The 16,258-nt window shown below is 33.6% G+C and overlaps 2 protein-coding genes across 2 annotated transcripts; one reads left to right on the top strand and one right to left on the bottom strand.

Moving 5' to 3' along the window:
- Positions 1-1,367: 1,367 nt before the first annotated feature.
- LOC104100991 (protein DEFECTIVE IN EXINE FORMATION 1) lies at positions 1,368-8,664 on the top strand. The gene is made up of 13 exons (XM_009608390.4): positions 1,368-1,692; positions 2,830-2,940; positions 3,374-3,456; positions 3,736-3,853; positions 3,946-4,103; positions 4,803-5,368; positions 5,494-5,564; positions 6,150-6,406; positions 6,881-7,062; positions 7,139-7,422; positions 7,539-7,656; positions 7,754-7,936; positions 8,035-8,664. Exons 1-13 carry the CDS (start codon positions 1,556-1,558, stop codon positions 8,350-8,352), a joined length of 2,586 nt encoding a protein of 861 aa, XP_009606685.1. The 5' UTR covers positions 1,368-1,555; the 3' UTR covers positions 8,353-8,664.
- A 2,970-nt stretch (positions 8,665-11,634) lies between these two features.
- LOC104100992 (uncharacterized) lies at positions 11,635-12,639 on the bottom strand. Its single transcript, XM_009608391.3, has one exon. The coding sequence runs from the start codon at positions 12,137-12,139 to the stop codon at positions 11,801-11,803; it is 339 nt and encodes a 112-aa protein (XP_009606686.1). The 5' UTR covers positions 12,140-12,639; the 3' UTR covers positions 11,635-11,800.
- Between the last annotated feature and the right edge of the window lie 3,619 nt (positions 12,640-16,258).

The following is a 16,258-nucleotide window of genomic DNA, read 5'->3' as shown; positions in this document are numbered from 1 at the left end:
GTGGAATTGTGCTTATAGTTTGACAGCAAATCAGATTTAAAACAAGCAAAGGCAAATTTCATTGAACATTTCTTCAAACATTTACAGTGCATCTTGTTAAACCTTACTATAATTTTTCAACATAGGTATTCACTACTCAGAAGTCTCCATGTTTTTCAACAATGATCAGCAGCATACATTCAATCCTTAACCATGTTCCTCAGCAGATTGAACCTCACAAGGACTTGACGAAGAAAGAAGAGGAAGACAACTTTTATAGTTAGTAATAAAATCTAGAATTTGAATTTTATGGGTTCAAATTCAAAATTCTACTCCATCGTGTTAGTGGCAAAATTATTTAAAGTAATAGTATTAACATATTGGCAACTTAATATTAAAACACGGATAATAATAAATTATATTAATTATAATACTAGTAATACTAAGTAAAGATAATGAAAATGGGGAGTCAAACTAGGTTATCTTTGACCATATTTTTTGCAAATAGTTTTAAAATATATTAAATTATTAACTATTGTGACTTAAATTACTTTTACGTAATTTCTAAATATGTAAAAATTTTCAAAAACTTTAAAGAATCTATATCCGAATTCTAATAAAAAATTAGTCATTTTGACACTCGCACACCAAAAAAGGTTCAAACAAATTGAAAGGAATGGAGTATTAATTAGTGACAAAAATGGAAATAACCAAAGTAATAATAATAGATAAATGGTTATCTATTTATCTATTATTATTTTCTTAATAGTCTATTTAAAAAGGAATGACATATTCTTATATTTAAAAATAATTAACCGTCTCATTTTAATATTAATGAGAAGTTTATATGGCCATACAAATATTATGTCATAGTAAAGACCACAAAATTTTAGAAGTTTTTATTTCTTTCTTAAACTCCGTGTCGAATCAAACTATATCACTTAAGTTAAAACAAAAAGAGTATCATATTGGTTGTTCAAATTTTATTGTCATGCCTAATTAATAGAAACTGAGAAATAGTATATTCTCAATTTATGTGGTATATATATATATATATATATATATATATATATATATATATTAATTTGTCAAAAAAGATATTTTTTATATTTAAAAATAATTTTAAAACTTTTTATTATTTATTAATATTTAAATTTCGTGTTCAATCAAAGTGCACCAAAAAAATGGGAGAGAATAGTTATATTACTAGCAAACACTGTAAATAGTACTATTATGTAACTATTTCAATAAAATTTATTTATAACCCCAAATTCTAATTCTAAATAGTAACTAAAATTGGTATCCTAAAACTGTAAATATACCCAAATTAAGGGGTACTCTCTAATTCATAAGCTAAACTGAAGAAGCATTTGACTATCACTGCACTCCCAAATTTCAGCTCCAAAATTCTTTTCACTCTTCAATCTCTCGTAGATCCTCATAATAAACCCTAACCCTACCCTACCCTAACTTTGGGGTTTTAATAAAAATTTTCTATTCTCGTCACAAATTCAGTTAATTTTTACATTTTCGAAATTTTAGCGAATCAAAATTGCGATTCAGACCGACGATCTAGATGATGAAAACTAGGGTTCTTTTACTCTGTTTTCTCATCTTTTCGTCGAATTTCTCTCATTTGCAATCGGAGGAACCGAAGACTAACAAGTTCCGTGAACGAGAAGCTACAGATGATTCCACTGCTTATCCAAATTTGTAATTTTTCGATTCCTCTCTATTTACTTGCAAAATTTGTTGTATTTGACTTAATTTTTGCTGTAATACTGAAGTTCTAGCTGCATTTGTATTCTATAGTGTTTAATGAGAATTTTGTTTTATGTTTTAGCTGTGAATTGGTCAATTTCATATTTTGTTTTGCATTGTTTGCAGTTTAGATGATTCATCCGTTAAAAATTTGTATATTTCAATTATATGAAAAATATCTTGTATTTTGACTTCATTTTTGTTGTAAGAGAAATACTTATTTTTAACTTGTGTTGCATTGGTATTTTATTGTTGAATCGAAATTTCTTTGCTTATTCCTTTTGTGATTTTTTTATCAATTTCATACTTTTTTTAGCCATATTTGCATTTAGTTTACAATAATAGACTAAGAAAGAGATAGGAACTCGTGAGAATAATAATGAAGTTGAGACTGTATATTTGAGAATAGCCTATCACTCCTAGTTTCTTTTGGTGTACTAATGAAGTTTTAGTTTGTATAGAAGATTGGATATCGAGAGAATCATATTATGTTGTATATTCTCTGCTTTTTTGGTATAAGGCTTGTATATGAGAAATTTGTCTATTATTAATAAAACTATTTACTCTATTAAAAAATAGATATACTATACAAAAACTAGAAATGTGTGAAAGTAATAATTGATTATGCTGAACATCTATTGTGATGCCTTCTCCTTTAAGGCTTGACCTATGTGGTGTATTCACTGGGTGGCTTAACTTTTTAACTTTCTTATCCACATTGTTGTCATATGAGTTAATTTTACTTCTTGATTTCTTTGTTCTCATTCTCCTTTGTTTCCACCACAGTTTACGAATTACGTTTCAAAGGCAAATTCACATCTTAGATGCTTCTTATGCCTTAAGATGAATTATTTATTACTGGAATGGAATGGGCATAAATGAAGCTGAACGGATATAGAGGATAACCAACACCTACTAGTTTGGATTGAGGCATAATAGATTGATTGGTTGATTAGTTTATTAATTTCCTGTATTACTGCTTTTTATTCGACATCATAAGAATGGTTAAAATGCTTAGAATTCTTTTCATTTACATATCAAAAAGACAATGAAAGAACTACTGAAGAGTTTTTAAAATGTATGCTGCAGAGATGAGGATGAATTGTTGAATACACAGTGCCCTCAGCATTTGGAGCTAAGATGGCAGACAGAAGTTAGTTCTAGCGTGTATGCCTCTCCCTTGATTGCTGATATTAACAGGTAACATTGTATACAATTCTTATTTTTTTTTGTTCTGTAATTTACTTTGTTGTTTTACATGCAGTATATTTGTTGCTTTAACGCTGCCTCTGAATGGTAAGGGTGCTGCAGTGTTTATTGTCATAAACTACTTGTTTTAATCAATGGCACTGCGGAGTAAGAGAAAAAGATTAATCAAATATATTTTCTTTTTGCTGGGTGGCTTTAACTAATAATAGAGGTCACCATGGATTTACATGGTCAATGAATGTGTCATCAAGCCCATTCCCCTGTCGCCAAAGGGAAAATAAGAGCAAAATGTACCATTATGTTAGTTCTACCAAATTTGATGAGTATGAGTCTTTGAAGTTTTAGAATATCATTGCAATTGCTTTATTTTATTCCTTTTGGCTCATTTGTTCATCCTAACAGTCTTTTTCCATCTGTATATTAGTGATGGGAAGCTTGAGGTTGTAGTTCCCTCTTTTGTTCATTACTTGGAAGTTCTGGAAGGTTCTGATGGAGATAAACTACCAGGTATAATTTGTGGGAAGCTGGTAATGAGAGTAACTTCAAATATTTGTAGGTAAATTTTGAATGAAAACTTATTTGATTGGCTACAGTAGACTGGAAACACCCTTTACCTGGTGCACAGTCACCCAATCTAGCTTATAAATTGGATCTGAATTCAAATCTGGAATGTCAAAGGACAAGATAATGTGTTTATATGAATATTCTTCTAGATACTCATTAAATTTGAGAGAATCACGTAAATGGGATAACGTTTCTGCTAATGATATAACCTCACCTTATCAGGATGGCCAGCTTTTCATCAGTCTACTGTTCATTCCAGTCCTTTCCTGTACGACATTGACAGGGATGGAGTGAGGGAGATAGGTTTGGCCACCTACAACGGTGAGGTGCTCTTTTTCAGGTAATGCTAAGTCATCTTATGTAATATTTTCCTTTTTTAGCAATCGCAGACATTTTTGTCGACTCAATATGACATGGTTAACATCTGAATAGGGTCTCAGGATACTTGATGTCTGATAAACTTGAGATTCCTCGGTTGAAGGTTAAAAAAAATTGGCATGTGGGTTTGAGTTCAGACCCTGTGGACCGTTCTCATCCAGATGTCCATGATGACCAACTGATCCAGGAGCATCTGATGGAGTCTGTAGCCCGTAAGTATGTTGCTCTTTCATGGGCAAGTCAAAAGGAACATGTAAATTCTTGGATTTCTCTTTCGAGCTTCCTTTCTTTCCTCATTCGAATGCCCGTTTTGTTTATTATTTCCGTATCATAAAGCTGAACCAAGATAGGATCTCAGTGATCTTTTCTTAACCAAGTGCATTGTGACACTTGTTAGAAGCCTGAAGAAGCAACGATTAAACTTCTTTGGAAGTTAATATAAAGTACTGGTAATCAAAATTGATTGTCGGTTACACTCTGGATTGTACAGATAGAAGTCTTTCATCTGGCACACGTCATTGTTTGTTACTTGTATTCGACACTTGTATTTGGGTACCTTGGGTAACATTTCGCCTATAATTGGACCTCTTATCATATTTCATGTACCTTAAATTTAGTTACTTGAGAGCCTGTGCTTTCCTTTGCTTATATGTGTTTGTAGTATTTAAGTGTTTTTCAAGGGGACTTCAGTCTTATGTATCTTTTATATTTAACAAGCCACTGTGGGATGACTGTTTTCTACGGGTGATCATCCCTTTGTCTTTCAGGAGATACTCATGCATGTCATTTGATTAACATTTTCCTTCTTATGATAATCCCTTTGGTCTCTTGAAGTGGAAATGCAGTGTTTTGACCTTTATCAACTTTTACTATATGCTAGAACATATCATAGATCTGAAATTTTCTTTTAGGTCATGATGTGTCCACTCACAGTGGCAACCATTCAGACTCTACTACATCAGCAATTCACAATGAGACGCATTCTGTTCTGAATGAAGTCCACCATGATGCATCCAACGCTTCAATATCTTTGCCATCAGAAGTTTCATATAACAATTCGTCTACTTTAGAAGACCAAAAGAGGACAAATAGTAGTCTAGGTGATGCAGAAACTAACATGGCTAACTCGAACAATAGTATTCCGAGTTCTGAAAACGAGAAAATTAGCAATTTGGAGAATGGAACCAGTGCTGGAAGAAGACTTCTTGAAGATGATGTTTTGAAAAGATCTGAGGGAAGTGCTTCTGGGTCAAAAGATGTTGGAGCTGCGACTGTGGAAAATGAAGAAGGCCTAGAAGCAGATGCCGATTCATCTTTTGAGTTATTTCGTGACAGTGATGAGCTGGCAGATGAGTATAATTATGACTATGATGATTATGTTGATGAGGACACGTGGAGAGACGAAGAATTTCAGGAGCCAGAACATGAGAAATTGGAGGATTATGTGGATATTGATGCTCATGTTTTATGTACACCTGTAAGTCCTTTACAAAGACAGATTATAAAATAGATATCTATTAAGATACCTTATCAAAAAAAAAAAAAAAATTTATTAAGATCCTGATGTGTTTAAAGCCTTAAGGGTCTTATCATTTGTATCAGGTCATAGCGGACATTGATAATGATGGGGTGTCAGAAATGATTGTTGCAGTTTCTTATTTCTTTGACCATGAGTAAGTTCTCTATTATAGCTGGTATTTTGTTTCCCTGTTTCTGATGCCGCTGCTGATTGCTTTGTTTGTTGTGTCATTAGAAAGTTACAAAACTTCCTGGTGCCACACATGTTTATGAACACTTGCCAAACATGTTTCCTTGGGGGAAATGCTTCCTCTTATCTATCCTTTGGTAGTTGTTAGCGTTGGACATGCTGGAATTATGAATCTGGCTTCTTCTGCATTTGGTGGGTTTATTGCTTTAAAATATAAATATGTGAGCTGCCTATGAGCATGGTTGTGTTAATGGCTTATGGTTATATATGCCAGTATATCCATATATCCTTGCAAATTGCAATGCAATTATTAGAGCCTAAGATCTTTTGAGTGGTTGCTCTTTGTGTCCCAGCCACTATTTCTTGATGTCTCTCATCTTTGCTAATTGAGATTGTGCTTAAACTTTAAAGTAACTCATGTATTTTTAGTTTTTATGTCAAAAACAACCCGTCAGTTTGCTTCATTTAGGTGTCTGCCAGCAGTAACAGCAATGATTCGCAAGTCTAGTTTGGTGCATATGTCACAGCTGATTGATATTTAATCTAACAGGTACTATAAAAATTCAGAGCATTCAAAGGAGCTTGGAGACATTGACATTGGAAAATATGTATCTGGTGGTATTGTTGTTTTTAATCTAGATACCAAGCAAGTCAAGTGGACTCAACAGCTGGACCTAAGTACTGACACGGGGAACTTCCGTGCCTACATATATTCTTCCCCTACGGTAGTTGATCTGGATGGTGATGGAAATTTGGACATTCTAGTTGGGACCTCTTATGGCTTGTTTTATGTCTTGGATCACAAGGGTAATCGGTCTTCATTTGTGTTTATCTTCTTATTGTCATGTTGCAATATACTTTTAAGGATCTTCAGATTTTCAAAATTATTATCCAACTGAAAAGTAAAATATCTGTTCTCTTTCTCCCCCATGCCCCCCCTGGGTGTTTATGAGATTCTTTTTCCATTATGAGATGCATGTCGACCTTTGAATACCCCTTTATGTCATGATTATTGTAATGCGTTTCATTTTCTTCTAAAGCTTGCATGTGTCCTTTCCCGCTAGCTTTCCTTTTAGATTGATTAAGCCCATGGGCTTGGGGTAATTTCCAGATGTAACCAACAATAGTTGATTGGTGGGACTGTCTTCTGTTGACTTTTGTGTTGTGGACATGCCTATCATGGAATGTGAAGTAGCAAGGAGCATCCATCTTTAGTCTGATCTGTTTGATATTATTGTGCATCATCATACTGTTTGAAGACTAAAACACTTACTGTATCAGGGAAGGTGAGGGATAAGTTTCCGCTTGAAATGGCTGAAATCCAAGGAGCAGTAATTGCAGCCGATATAAATGATGATGGCAAGATTGAACTAGTTACTACAGATTCGCATGGCAATATTGCTGCATGGACTGCACAGGGCAAAGAAATTTGGGAAAAGCATCTTAAAAGCCTTGTTCCACAGGTACGCCACGGTATCCTGTCTCCTTATTTTTTCAACTAGCCTGAGTATGATATGCATGCAAACCTTTTAACCTCAGGGACCTGCCGTTGGTGATGTGGATGGGGATGGCCATACTGATATCGTTGTTCCAACACTTTCTGGGAATATTTATGTTCTTAGTGGCAAGGATGGCTCGTTTGTACGCCCATATCCTTACAGGACTCATGGTAGAGTGATGAATCAAGTTCTTCTTGTTGACTTGACCAAACGTGGACAGAGGAAAAAAGGGCTTACAATTGTCACAACTTCATTTGATGGTTACTTATATCTCATAGATGGACCTACATCATGTGCTGATGTTGTAGATATTGGTGAAACATCGTAAGATGTCCTTAGATTCTCTGTTTTGTTCTTCTGTTCTCCTTTTAAAGGGAAACAAAAAATCTTCTTTCTAAAAGGTAATTTGAAAATGTGCTTTTCTTTGCTCTTGCTCACAGATACAGCATGGTCTTGGCTGACAATGTTGATGGTGGAGACGACCTCGATCTTATTGTGACAACCATGAATGGCAATGTCTTCTGTTTTTCGACGCCTTCTCCACATCATCCCCTCAAGGTACTCAACAAGATTATTTTTTATTTTTTTATTTTGGTTGCTTTTGGTTGTTTCTTGAGCTGTTTGATTAGTAATATCTGCATGATATGCACTGCAGGCATGGAGATCACCTAACCAAGGGAGAAATAATGCTGCATACCGATTAGATCGTGAGGGAGTCTATGTAACTCCATCATCAAGAGCTTTCCGTGATGAAGAAGGCAAGAGCTTTTGGGTTGAAATAGAAATTTTTGATAGATACAGATATCCATCTGGGTCTCAAGCTCCATATAATGTCACGGTAAAAAAGCTGTACCTTTTATTAAAGTTTGTCTTCTATTAACATCTCATTGCTCACTAGTTAGTAATGTATCTTTTTATTTCTCCATTACGACACAGGTGAGTTTGTTAGTACCTGGCAATTACCAAGGTGATAGAACTATTAAGCAAAATAAAATATTTGGTCAACCTGGAAAACATCGGATTATGCTCCCAACTGTTGCTGTGAGGACTGCTGGGACTGTGTTGGTGGAGATGGTTGACAAGAACGGGCTATATTTCTCTGATGATTTTTCCTTGACATTCCATTTTCATTATTATAAGCTGTTAAAATGGCTTCTCGTACTTCCTATGCTGGGGATGTTTGGTGTGCTTGTCATTCTTCGTCCACAGGAGGCCATGCCATTACCATCATTTTCGCGAAACACTAACTTGTAATGTTGCATACACATAAAATTTGGCACATTCCGGTTGTGGGTTATAGAAGCTGAGGCATTCTCTCCTGCTGGAACTTGAGCTGACAACCGCCTTTCAAGCCAGTGGGGGAAGTTCAGCTGTTCAACTGTGAGTAGACATATGTTGAACAATAGGAAGAAGGGACAATTGCCTTGATCTGATCTGAATCTGAATTTTGAGTATACAAAATCTGAGGTGTTTGTCATTGTACCCTTCCCCAGGGGTAACAAACAGATGGTGTTTTGACATATTCAAGCAAACAATGATTATTTATTGAACACAACAGTTTGTTTCCGTCGTTCCTCACAAGTTTTGTGCTTTTACTTTTATATGTTAAAGTTCACCTCTCATGCTTTTGCCAATAAGGACTGATCTTATTATTGCATCACGCATCTCAAAATGTTAAGCACCTTGAAAGAACGACGGGATGTAAAACTGGAATTGATAAAAGATTTCTTGAATTGAGATCATACCCTAAACATGGATAATAAGAGAAAGTTGAAGGTAAATGCAGTTTACATCGAATTGGGTTTATACATTATTCAGATTCTTTCATCAAACCCCGTAATTCATCATTTCCCTCTCTTTACAGTTGAGATTTCAATTGAAGGTGCCAACATTTTTTACAATTCAAATCAAAACATGGACCTAAACGATTTTGCGTTGAGGTGAAACCAAAAAATTAAAGTGGTGGGCTGGAGATGGGATTGATCAGGGGGACATTGAGAGTCATGCAAAAACTTCAGCTACTTCAGAGGGCCTAAAGAATTGCCAATGGAGAAGGTAAGGCAAATATTGTTTTACTAACATGCAATTACAAACCATCCAATATGCGTTTCTTAATTATGAAAAGCAACATTTGAAACAATTGTCCGGACAATGCTCCTGCCTGTATCTACTTCCTGGTTCCTAAAAAATGTCAACCAATGCAGACCTCCCACCAAAACAGATATCCAATATGGAAGAGGATCTTATCATTCTTTCTTGTGGCAACTAGTTTACGATGTGTTAAATTAAATCAGAGAATCTCGTGATGAATGGGTTTGAGCCGTCACTAGACACTCAGCCGGTTTAATTATATTCGATGTTACAATGGAAGTTCGAGCTCGTCTTGGTCATGGGTTGAGAATAGGAATTAAACTCAATGAGATTGATAGTATGTTTGGCCAAGCGGGAGAAATCAGCTTATTTTGAGAAGTGTTAAAATGCTTTTGAAAAGAGTACTTTTGGAGAGAAGTAGTTTGTGTTTGGCTAATCACTCTGAAAAGTACTTTTGAGCAATAATTTGTGTTTAACCAAACTTTTCAAAAAGTGCTTTTAAGTATCAAATTACGAATAAAGACATGAATAGATTTACTTAATAGTTAATGTTATAAGTAAATAAATAATCTTAAGAATTTGTTATTACATGCAATAATTAAATCTTTTCATTTTATTTAAGTAAAACTTGAAAATAAAATTTAAAAGTACTTTATTCTTTTAATATAAGTTAAATATATTAAAAATCATTCAACAAATATAAAAACATTCACCCCTAAAGTCACTGTATATTAGAAAGCTATCCTAAAAATAATAAGAAATATTTATATATTAATATCCTAAGTATTAGGTTTAACGGTTATTTTGGTATATACTATATTTTGTTAAGGGTATTTTTGGTAAGAAGAAAAGTCAAAACTGCTTCTGCTTCTGCTTTTGGGAAGAAGCTACTTTTTTCTGCTTCTCAGAAACTGTTTCTGCTTCTTCCCAAAAGTACTTTTTTCACCAAAAAAAGCTTGGCCAAACACCTCAAGTTAGAAAAAATAGTGTTTTTGAAAAAAAAGTGCTTTTGGTCTCTTGAGAAGCTTGGCCAGGCTATGAATCTCCTGAGCTGTCAGTTCCCGGCTTGTTAATAAGGTGAGAGCTTCAAGCCTGATTTTTCGTGGGGCATGCTCCACACAAGCACACTCTTTTGCTGCAACTTTTTACACATACACCACAATTGATGCAATGAAATCAATCCTTATTCTGTACTCTTTCTCATTGGTCTGAAACATATATATAAGTCATGAATGCTTCTTAGCAGGCTGCTAGGCCGAACTTACACGGATTGTCAAAGAAGTGCCATCGCATGCAAATTACGTTTACCACAGAACTAATTACCTTAAAGCTGGACACCTTCTAAAGTTTTTGTGTCTACCTCATAGCTTATCCTGCATATCTAACCTACTTTAGCAAAGATACTACAAAGACCTTGAAGTGAATGAGAGATCCTTGAATAAGAATTGAAGGTTGTGTGCATGTACTTGCACTAGTAAGTTTCCCTATGTAAAGGACAAGGCGTATACGGTATTGAGACTTCGTTTGGGCCATGTCCAATTATCTATTCCAAGAACTAATAAGAATGACTATCTACTCTCGCCTAGAAAACATACTGTTAAGGTAAAACAAATTCTGCTGACTTTGTGCCTCAAAATTAAAAAATTAGTGCCGATTAGAACTCAGTTCAGATACAATAGAAGATCTTAAAGAAGCATTGAGGCAGGTATGTAGCTCAGGGGAGCTACTAAACCTTTCAAACAGGTTAGCCAAGGAAAGATCAATGCAGATCTAGGCCAGGTTATACAAGTTCAACTGAACTCATTGCTTTCGGTTCAACCATTTATAAATATGCTTCTATGTATTTAGAATATATCACACAAACTTTAAATCTACTAACTCTATATCCTAGTTTCGCCTCTAAGCTAAGGAATGAAGTGAAAGCTACCACATAGTTGGAGCAATCAGGTTTGATCGCGAAGAAGAGCTAAGCAATACCTCATAGAAGCTCACAATCATACTCATCTAACATTTCAACACTACATATAAAAGACTCCAGTGAGAACCTAAGCAAAGGACCCTTTTCCAATTGGAACAACTGAGTTCCAAACAAAATGGAATCATCTTTGAGTAAGCTACACTCCCTTACTTGATAGCTCAGACGATTTAAGTCATCCGCAATAGGAGTTTATTTTTTATTTTTTTATACATGTGGTGTCTGGGCCAGCTTGCCCCTACCTTGACTATTTCACTGTGTACTTGCTATCTCCTGCCATCTCCTACTAGCACTGTTACCTAGGGGTCCACCAAGACTTAGACAGAAGAGAGAAATCATCTGAGCGTTCTCTAATCGCAGCTAGGATTTCAAACTTGGTCTCCTATAGTTTTCACTCATTTCATTGACCATCTTTAATTATATCTTTCAAGCATTTAGATAGGTTTATATCATCACGGAAGACACAAGTATAGCAAAAACATGTTCCATTGCAAAGTTCACAACAAACAGTAGATTTATATACAAGTCTAGACAATCCAATATCAGTATGTAAATCTGAACAGAAACAAAAAGCATTTGGAGATGCAATTACAAGTATATCAATAGAACAAAGACAAGAGAGCTTAGGGAAAAGCATTAATAGACCTGTAAAACAGGCCTTTTCCCAAGCCTTTTGATTTCTCTATCCATTTGGCCAGTGAGCATTAAACCAAACATCTTGAAATCACATAACAAAGACCAAAAGGGGTGTCCAAATGTTGCAGGAACATTCCCTTCAACATAAAAATGACTATACCAAGCCAAGCCATACCCAAGAATTGGCACAAAAATCACAAACCACTTATTAAACAGCAGTGTGTAAACCAAGCACAAGATACTGCAAAGTGTACCCACAAAATGCCAACGCCTTGTTGCTAGTTTTGAGTGTTGGTTCATGTAAAAAGGCCAAAATTCCTCCATGTTTCTGAAATTCATAGCTAACCCTCTGCAACTTAATCACAAAAAAGTTGATTTCTTGATTAAAGATCAGATCTTTGAACCAAATCAGCAAATACCCAGAAATGTTTTACCAAGAAAAACAGTTCAAGAACCCCCAAAAAATGCTTTCTTGAATCAATTCTTTTTTGGGTTTTTAAATGTTCTAGAGTCAATTTCTTGGAGTTTGAAATCAAATCTAGAATGTTTTTCAGCAAATTAAGGTTTTAGGGATGACCAAAACACAAAAATTTGGTTGCAAGATCCAAGAAAAATTGGTGTGGTTGACTAAATATGTGAAGTAAAAAAATAAGAAAAATGTAAAAGTGGGGGCCTTGTGCCACAGAAGACAGATTCTTGTACCTACTATATCGCACTGTAATATTTGTTTGGGAAATTAAAGAAATCAAAAGAAAAAGGTGGGTGCCTGTGGTTTTGGGTTTTTATAAAATTTAAAAGAGTAAATTATCTTCAGATAGTAATACTGTAAAATGATCTTTATCAAGTTCCAGATGTGTGATGGCAAAAGAATTTATCAGATTGCAGAATTGAGTTGATTGGTCCATTTTTTTTTCTTGCTTTCTGTGTTGACCAGTGTCTTGTTTGTCCCATTTTTTTTTTTTTGGTTTCCCGCTGTGTCTTGTATCCTACTACGACTAATTCAAATTCACTCGAGGCCAATTAAAGGTAGACGTGCTCTATAATATTTTATTTGGTTTCCCGCATTGGATCCCGACTATATCCCAATTCGTACCAGGTAGGGCCTCATTCGGGAAGTAGCACTCCCTATTAAAGATTTTTCCATACCCAAGGTTCGAACTCGACACCTCTGGTTAAAAGAGGAACAACCCCATCCACTGTACCATATCCTTTGGGAGTTTTTCCTACATATACTATAATATGAACATATTAATTTATTTTTTCTAGGTTTTATATTTTTCAAAAAGTATCTAGATTTTTCTCAAATTGTATACATTCCCCCTTAAAAGGCTCTCATTCCATTATTAATGCCTTTAATTAAGGAATTCAATTATATCCTTTCTCCTCATTTCATGCGTCCTAGTATCTTGCAGATTTCCTCTTCTCTCTCTCTTCTATAGTTGCATGTCTTCAACAAGAAGCTGATAATTTTGCTTCAGTTGTTGAATGGTTTTGGTTGAATGGATATAATGTTATACATATTATATGTTCATATTATCCTTATAATATTAGAAAAGTAATTTCATAATAGCAATATTTTTTTTTTGCAGTTAGAAACCTATACACACGACATAGAATGTCATGCGATGACAAAAAAATCAGTTGCTAAAAGTTTTTTCAACAATTTAAAAATCGTTAAACTCTATCAAAACTATAACTAATAAGATAATGGCTCGTACAAAATTCAAATGTAAAATTGGTCACAAACTTACAATTATTGGTCGCCATATATAATTAACATACAATTATCATACATTTGTGATATAATTTATGCAACAATTATGATACAAATACATTAATGATACAATCGTGATACAGTTCTGAAATATTGTGATACAATGCTGATCTTCATCTTCTTCAAGTTTCAATTACAACTATAAACTTAAATTCTGATACAATATTGTATTATAATTATATTAGTATTGTATAAGGTATTGTTTTAGGTATTGATGTATCAGATACAAGTCAAATACAACTTTGATAAAAAAAAAATAATTGCGATACAATTATGAAACAAATCTGATACATTTATGATACAATTATCATACAATCGTGATACAACTCAGAAACTTCTTCTTCGAGATTCAATATAAAATTTTACCTAAAAATAACTCTAAACTTAACCAATCTCCCTCAAAATTGAGATATAAAACTCCAAGATATATTCTCAATCGTTTTCAAGAACACACAATCCAAACAAATCACAAATTCGTAAAGCCCAAATATTGAATTCAAAACTTCGAAGTTTTTTAATGATTGTCAATGGAAAACTCTTTGTTGCTGCAATTTTGGAGATAATATTGATGGATTTGTGTGGAGAGGGAGAGATTTGGGTTGATTTGTACGAAAGAGAAAGAAATATTTTGAAATCTATTTGAAAATGTGATAAAAAAAAGGGGCTTTGTATAACAGATATACATGAGAGTGAGATGGGGAGGGGAGCGGCGTGAGGAGGGGGGGTTATATCAGTTACATTCTAATTTTAAGGGATGCTCTCTTTATTAAGATTTTGTATATAAATAGTAAATATAGATAGAGAATGTAATATTTAAGGAACATAAAGAAAAGTGGTAAATAAATTTCTATTATAGTATAGCTAAGTAAATTCCCCTATCCTTTGGTGGTATAATAATTTTTTTATCCTTTAGTTAAGATAGACTGATTTTATCCATACCATAACTCTTGACGAGCCCATTTCGTCCAATTGTTACTTGGCTTTTTAGCAATTGCTAATTAGGTTATCACTACGTGCCTTTCTCTAGCAAAAGAAAAAAGAAGGGAAAAAACAAAAAGGGAGAATAAGTTGAATATCCTTGTCATATTTCTCTTAATGATAGGTTAATAGTCAATGCATGCATCACATTTTGTATCGTAATTAGGGGTGTCAATGGTTTGGTTAGGCTGGTTATTTTATAAAATTAGTACTATACCAATTTTTCGGTTATTCTATTATATATAACCAAAATTAGACTTTTCACAACCGTCTCGATCATGTCGGTTTCTCTTCGGTATCGTTACGGTTCGGTTAATTTTTGGTATTTTTCTAAATGTCATGTTAAAGTAGTAGAAGTAGAATACAATAACATACGTACTTTTATAGGACTTAACAAAACTTTCTATATATTTTTACTATTTAAAGGGTGATGGATTAAGAACATGAAAGATGGTCAGAATATAGATCAATTAACTATTCTACAATAGCATAAAAGATACTAAGCAAAGACAACAAAAATATAACTCACACGAGTGAAAAGATATTAACCAAGCTGCGACTCAAGAATAAAGTTTAGAGAAGATTAAATATTCAAAAAGATAAATCTAAATCATACGAAATAAAATGTATTCAATACATTATACTTTGCTATTCATAATCGCCAGAATACCTTGTGTCTTGCTAGTGAATATGCTGGAAATAATTTAGATTTAACATGAGTAACATAATAAGTTGGGAATTATGATTTTGAGTTTAATTACTTCTTGACTTGTAACCGTATTCATAATTCCAAGTCCTATGAAAAAATTTAATGATTATTTTAAAACTTAATATATAAATATATTTTTTACATGTAAATTTATTCGGTACAGTTCAATTTTTTTTCGATTTATTTTCTTAAAATAAAAAATCTATCCTAATTATCGATACAGTTATAGAAATATATAAAAACCTACGATTTTATTAAAACAATCTAAAAATCGGTTCGGTACGGTTCAGTTCGGTCGGTTTAGTCGATTTTTAAATATCTACTGACACCCCTAATCATAATATCATAGATTTGTTACAACTCAATCTCAAATTAATTGAACGTCTCAACATCTTCCTTGTTAATTATGTGAAAAAATTATTCTCGTGTCTGAATCAAAATTAGTAGTTTATTGTGTGAAGTAAAAAAGTTTAGGTCCTTATCTTTTCCCATTGTATTTGGATTCGGGATAAAATTATAAGCCTAATGTTCAGTACCGATTCTTATAGTACTGTTTGAGGAGTTGATACGCTAATTCATGTAGATGTATATATGTCAGGTTACTCATCTAAACCGAAATTGGTTGTACATGATATAACAAAACTTCATAAAAAAATATCTCGAGAACTCTATGGTTTATCAAGAAAATCACTTCGAGTTGCTGATTAATCGTCAGAGATGGCTTAAAACCAATAGTTCAGTTTTACTGAATTTTTCCGTTCTAATACTTTATCCGAGAGTTATCAGTATTTATCAAATATGTTTCTATCTAACTGAACGCTATTTGATTTCAAATTCAGAGCAATATCTGTTGTACCCTCTTCAATTTCAATTAATTCGCCAACTATTATTTCATCAAGATCGTGAATACGAGTTATCGTCTGAAGTATGGTACCAGTATTTACAATCTTTACTTCTCTATCAAAATCAAAAAAGAAGTGACAATAGTGACTATAAG

The sequence above is a fragment of the Nicotiana tomentosiformis genome, chromosome 7, assembly GCF_000390325.3.
Source record: "Nicotiana tomentosiformis chromosome 7, ASM39032v3, whole genome shotgun sequence".
NCBI lineage: Eukaryota > Viridiplantae > Streptophyta > Magnoliopsida > Solanales > Solanaceae > Nicotiana > Nicotiana tomentosiformis.
Note: the sequence above shows the minus strand (reverse complement) of the source record. Positions and strands in the feature narration are given on the sequence as shown.

Bases quoted from the DNA above. Each gene is read 5' to 3' on its own strand.
- LOC104100991 (XM_009608390.4), top strand. From the start codon at position 1,556: ATGATGAAAACTAGGGTTCTTTTACTCTGTTTTCTCATCTTTTCGTCG. The intron at 7,063-7,138 runs GTACGCCACGGT...TTTTAACCTCAG, and splicing joins TTAAAAGCCTTGTTCCACAG to GGACCTGCCGTTGGTGATGT. The intron at 7,657-7,753 runs GTACTCAACAAG...TATGCACTGCAG, and splicing joins CTCCACATCATCCCCTCAAG to GCATGGAGATCACCTAACCA.
- LOC104100992 (XM_009608391.3), bottom strand. From the start codon at position 12,139: ATGAATTTCAGAAACATGGAGGAATTTTGGCCTTTTTACATGAACCAA.